At 42.8% G+C, this 6,000-nt stretch overlaps 1 protein-coding gene across 2 annotated transcripts in view; it reads left to right on the forward strand.

The window, feature by feature from the left end:
- Positions 1–3,383, forward strand: part of net1 (neuroepithelial cell transforming 1) — a 40,400-nt gene extending 37,017 nt beyond the window's left edge. For both annotated transcript variants that reach the window (XM_074698722.1, XM_074698721.1), the window contains 6 exons: positions 162–224; positions 451–624; positions 714–971; positions 1,061–1,231; positions 1,376–1,562; positions 1,705–3,383. In XM_074698722.1, coding sequence (XP_074554823.1) covers positions 162–224; positions 451–624; positions 714–971; positions 1,061–1,231; positions 1,376–1,562; positions 1,705–2,150 — 1,299 coding nt within the window. In that variant the 3' untranslated portion in view covers positions 2,151–3,383. The remainder of the gene's footprint in view (positions 1–161; positions 225–450; positions 625–713; positions 972–1,060; positions 1,232–1,375; positions 1,563–1,704) is intronic.
- The last annotated feature ends 2,617 nt before the right edge of the window (positions 3,384–6,000 follow it).

Genomic DNA, 6,000 nt, shown 5'->3' on the forward strand with positions numbered 1-6,000 from the left:
CTAAAACCTATAAAAGATGTACAGTTTGACAGGAAAGTAGAGCGTGGCCAGAGTTGATCTCAGCTGTTTGGCAGCAGCACACTTTAGATCTCTGCAGTAATGACTTCCTGATTTAGCATTTGACTTAAAGAGCATCTCTCTTTGCCTCCTTCTCTCTTCAGGCCATATTTGAGCTGTCTCGTGGAGAGCAGGACCTGATTGAAGACCTCCAGCTTGCACGCAAGGTTTGTACTTCTAAATCTCTGGGGCACAGGGAGTACATTTAAAGCAAACAGATTAAATCAAAGTCTGGCAGGGGTTGCATGTAGGCAAGCCAGGAGCTATAAAAAGCCAGGAGTTATTCCTCTGTCTTTCTCTTGTACCCTTAGAGCCCTGTGATTATTTTTAGCATCTAACTTCCACCAATGGGATGTTGTTATCTGACCGCTTTGGCTCTGCTCCCGTTCACAGGCGTACCATGACCCGATGCTGAAGCTCTCCATTATGTCTGAAGAAGAGCTCACTCACATATTTGGCAACCTGGACGCCTACATCCCTCTGCACGAGGACCTCCTGGCCCAGCTCTCCAAAGCTACAGGGCCTGATGGAACTGTGGGGCAGATCGGACAGATCGTCGTGAGCTGGGTAAGCTTTTACTCTACCTCAACCCTCTTTGGTTCTGTTGAAACTCACCTGGGAAGAGTATTGTTAACAGTCTTTGTCTTCCCCTGCAGCTGCCCAGGCTTAACGCCTACAAGAACTACTGCAGCAACCAGCTGGCAGCCAAGGCCCTGCTGGACCAGAAGAAACAGGACCCACGTGTGCAGGACTTCTTGCAGCGCTGCCTGGAGTCACCCTTCAGCAGAAAGCTGGACCTGTGGACCTTCTTGGACATCCCACGCTCTCGCCTTGTCAAGTACCCCCTTCTGCTTAAAGAGATCCTGAAACACACTCCAGCAGAGCACCCGGATGCTGCAAGTCTGGAGGAAGCGGTAAGTGTATTTCACAGTTATCAATGCAAGAATAACTTCAGATTGTAGAATGTGGCTGAAGTTAATCATTGGATTCCCTCTCTGTTCAGATCACCATCATTCAAGGAGTGCTGTCAGACATCGACATAAAGAAGGGAGAGTCTGAGTGCCAGTACTACATCGACAAGCTGGAGTACCTGGACGACCGGCAGAGAGACCCTCGCTTTGAGCAGTGCAAGAGCCTGTTGTGTCACGGGGAGCTGAGGAACAAGAGCGGCACGGTGAGCAAACACACCCATAAAAGGCAGCCAGGCAGGCCTATGATACGTCCTACAGCTCATGATTTATCAATATGAACCTTGGTCGCACTGTTATACAACATATCAGTGTCCTGGTTTTAATGTTTTGTTTTCGCTTCCTTCCAGAAGCTGCATGTGTTCCTGTTCACCGAGCTGCTGGTTCTCACCCGCCCCGTAACCAGGAACGAGCGCCACTGCTTTCAGGTTTATAGACAGCCAATCCCTGTGCAGGATCTTGTACTAGAGGACCTGCAGGATGGGGATGTCAGAATGGGCGGATCCTTCAGGGGGGCTTTCGGCAATGCAGACAAAGGTGAGGATGGTCTCGAATTTGTTGTGTTTTATTCAATTAATGTCAGTAGCTTTGACGGATCAAGCATGAGCAAATATCTGAAGACTGTTTTCTGTCAAACACATGTTTATAAACTAACTTAACTCCTCCTCTCCCTCCACAGCCAAGAACATTTTCCGTGTGCGTTCCCAAGACCCGAGCCAGGCACAGTCCCACACACTGCAAGTCAACGACGTCTTCCACAAGCAGCAGTGGCTCAACTGCCTCCGCAGCGCCATCTCCGTCCACCGCCCCCTCAGCGAGCCCTCTACACCCTCCCCACCCGCCAGCGACACTCGCTTCAAACGCCGCCCCTCTTCCGTCTCTGCCATCATCCACATGGAGGAAGCGGAGAACACCCCTCAGCCTGTTTCCAAGTCAGCCCCCACCTCGCCGTGCAACAGCACCACCCCAAGTCCCACCTCCTCGTCTCCTTTATCCCGCTCCTCCACGTCCTCTTTGTCGACGTCATCATCATCCTCGTCGCCGCTCTCCTCACCCACGTCACAAAAAAGCAAAAAGGACAAGAAGTCTCGTTCGTTAGGGAAGAGGAAAGAGACTATGGTGTGAGCTGAGCTAAGAGGAGAAAATGGACTCCTGAGCGGACTTTTTTGTACATAAATGTTTGAAAACCAACGAGGAGAAGCGTGGGACTTGTATTTATGTGTGTCTGTGTGTGTGCGTATCATTACAACAGTGTTCTGTGTTACTGTCCTCTTCGGCAGCTATTTACCTTACCCCTCCATCCAAAGTGCATCCCACAGAGAGACAGTATTCTGGAGAGACATGCACGGCTCCCATCCGTTTAGAAAAGGGAAGCTTGATGAGAAGCAAACACATGGGTGCGATGATTTCTTGAAGATAGAGGTGGTGCATACAATCCTGTTTACTATTAATTTGATATTTAAGCATTATTTTAGACCTTATGGGGGGCCTAATGAAAGTTTTACATTTTTGTATTCTGAAATCTATTGTAGTATTTTTTTAGGTATCATAAAGCAGCACTGTTTTAGCTTTTAGGTGAAATATGAAAATTTGAACATGCTTTTAGCAGAAAAAATACCCAAAATGATCAGGTGCTCACAACACAAGTAAAAAAATCTGTTAAAGATTGTAGAATAATCAGAAGACGTCTTATTTTTATACATTCCTTTAACGACAGATGTCAACATCAGGACACTTGTATTTAGAGGCATTAATTTAAATCCACTAACTGAAGCTATTTCAGTTTTTCTCTGTTAGAACAAAGACATCATGAAATCATCTGATGTTCGAATCACGTCAGAGAAGAGGAGTTTTGTTTTGAAACAAAATTTTGATCTGAGCCATGTTGGTTTTTTAAAAAGCTGACTTTTCAGAATGAATCACTTTTCAGTGTAGCATCTTGCATGGAGCTTTAGTTGTGGGCACTGCATGCACCAGTAGAGGCTGCAGGATGTATTTGCTAGTCCTGAATGACGGGACAGTTAAACATGTAAAGACTGGTTGATGAGAATAAGAGAAAGTTGCTGGAGGCTAAAGAGATGAGAGAGAAGATTGATGGAAGTTTTGGAACTGAAAGAGACTGATAGAGCAAGCTGTTTGACTCCACCAGCCTTATGTAAAGGCTGATGTGATATTTTGCTTGTAGTTTGATGACAGATGGTAAAAAACAAGTGAGAGCTATTGATGGAAACAAAGTATGTGAGAGAAAGGGAACAAAAGAGAAGGTTGTTGTATGTGAAAACAAGAAGATTTGTTGAAGAGATGGGAAAAAGAGAAGAGAAAGAGGCAATTTGTTTGCCATGAACTGTATGTAATTAAAAGAACAATAAAGATCTGTGTAAGATTTGAAACTGAACCTTTGCTTCTGATCCTTCTTTACTTCATTTTAACGTAATGGGAAATGTTTGATTCTTGCCAGCTTGGATGATACAGTATTATAAATATGAGACGGTTAAGGCCTTTGCACACTGAGTCTGTTTTTTTCGTCCGAAACTTACGCACACATTAAAAAATAAATTTGATCCCATGCTCTTGCACACTCAATCCAAAACTTTCGTCCATCATTGTTTTTTTCAGAACGGGTTTGATTTTTGCATTTTTTTGCATCCACTCAGCTCGTTTCTTGGATAGTTTGACTACTCAGAGCTGTGTAAGCTACTTGCAACATCACATTTTCACATTTTCTTTGCAAGTTCTGGGCCATGTTTAGATGATGAATAAAGACTTGTGTATGTGTGTAGATTATGGATCCAAAAACCACATCTGAAAAAAAGACAGACTCAATGTGCAAAGACCTTTACAGTGTGGTAACTGTAAGAATCTAGAGAAAGCTCTTTAGGTTAGATTAGCTTAGCATTTAAACTGGAAGCGGACAAGATGGTAATAAATTTAGTCTACCAGCACTTATTCACACAAATTTAAACATATTTTGGATGCCACAGATGTGCTTTGAAATTGAGGATATGAGGTTGCACAAGCCTTAAGTTTTTATTATAAAAAAGCAAACTTCTCCATTTTTATAGTACTTTAAAAAATAGCTTGAACTGTGTTTGTGTTTTAGAAATTATTTCTGGCCAATGCTACATGCTGCTGCTCATAATGCTTATCTACATTAACTGGCTGCCAGTGTTACACTAACTGAGCACAAACATCTATTTTCAAACCTTAAGTAACTTAACAGACTACATGTGCTAATGTTAATGTGATATGTTTCTTATGCTAAACTTGATACACACCCAAGTTTCACTCTTAACTACGCTAATAGAAAGTCAGACTTTGGTAGTCTCTGTGCTAAGCTGGCCACACAGCCTCCCAGTTTCATTGCAAAGCCAACAGGCTCTCAATCTTTATGCTAAATTAAGCAAACAGGCAGTTTGTATGCTAAGCTTAGCTAACAAGCAGTCACTTAAATGCTAAACTAATCCAACTGGTGCTCCTTTTTTCATTCTAAACTTCACCAACACCTGTTGTTTCTTTGTTTCGCTAAACTTGTCCACTGTTTAGCCACTTGTCATTCTTATCTGGCCCAGAATTGACTGTAGTCATGCTTGATAATACTTTATATTATTATTTTTTTTTGCCTCAGTTAATTGAGAGGTAGCCAAACTAAGCTAACACACAGCTCATCTTTTTTTTTCTGAACTAAACTCACCACTATCTTGTGTTTTGTTTTTCTATTTTAACACAGAGCCAGTTTTCACCACAGTGACAGCCTCAATGCAAGGTTAAACCAACAAGCTACTGAAAACTGTGATTCCAACCAACTACAAGCTATTAATCAAATACTGACCAGCTCAAGAGTTAGATTCATGGTGAAGGAAACAATTACATTTTCAGTTACAGTGAAAAGATATTAAAAAGGACCATTTCAAGCTGCAGTTAGCTAACTACAAGAGTTGCTGTTGAACTAATCAAATACTCCCTGGTAATGTGCTTACTGTCTTTCATGCTAACATAGCAGCTAGCTAAGGGAACTTTGGGCCACACTGGCCATTCAAACCGTGCCGTACTCAAACGTGTCCTCTGCAGCGCCGCTACTCCTTTGAGATAATGGCCAGCAGTCACACTACTTCAGTATGAACCAGACTTTAAGCACACACATGGCCCCCTTACATCATCATGAAGCGACTGTTTACATGAAGCCTGATCTCATCAGAGTCATCACAATGAGACATAGGGAACACTGCTACAACTTTACTAACTTTTTGGGTTATATTGAATCATTTTGGTCCAACACAGCCCTTTCACACCCCTGCTACTGTTCAAACTTATTGTCGAGACAAGCGGTTGCAACAATCATACATATGCTTATGGTCACACCGGCCAAATGATCTGGGTGGAGTGTTGAAGTTTACAGTTTGCCAGTGGGGCCGCGTCCTTTAACTCAGACCAGAACACAGAAGCTTAAACTTGAAGTACTTTAAAAAAGAAGAAGAAGAAGAAGAAAAAAGGCAGAAAGAATAACAAACTGAATGTGTCTACATGCAGGAGGTTACAGCTACTGTTGGTCCAAAGGGCCACACTAAGAGACACGTTTTCTCTATCCAAAGAGCTGATTTATTTTTTAGCTAGGCCTGAAATAGACACTGAGGCCTGCACGTCCTTGCTGTACTGCTTTATAAATCACGGGACAGTGTATTGAAGAGTGCCCCACATGAAGGCAGGAGGAGATATCCACTGATTTACAGCCATGCTTAACTCTTAACCAAACATTCATTTCCATGTAGGTGCCAAGAAAAACATTTCCAGTGAAGGGTTTGTTTTTTCAAACTGCGACATCGCTGCCCGCTCCCTGTCTGACTAAACTTATCTATTGATAGAGGTTTTATTTGAGGGAAACACCTCATGTTGTCAGAATTGTGGTTTCCATTTGGGCCTGACAAATGGCATACAGGAGCCTGTGATGTGTTCTGGGTTTAGAGGATTATGAGCTATA

This window comes from Halichoeres trimaculatus, unplaced genomic scaffold (assembly GCF_033239565.1).
Source record: "Halichoeres trimaculatus isolate MK-OKI-2021-1 unplaced genomic scaffold, fHalTri1.1 fHalTri1_scaffold_21, whole genome shotgun sequence".
NCBI classification, from domain to species: domain Eukaryota; kingdom Metazoa; phylum Chordata; class Actinopteri; order Labriformes; family Labridae; genus Halichoeres; species Halichoeres trimaculatus.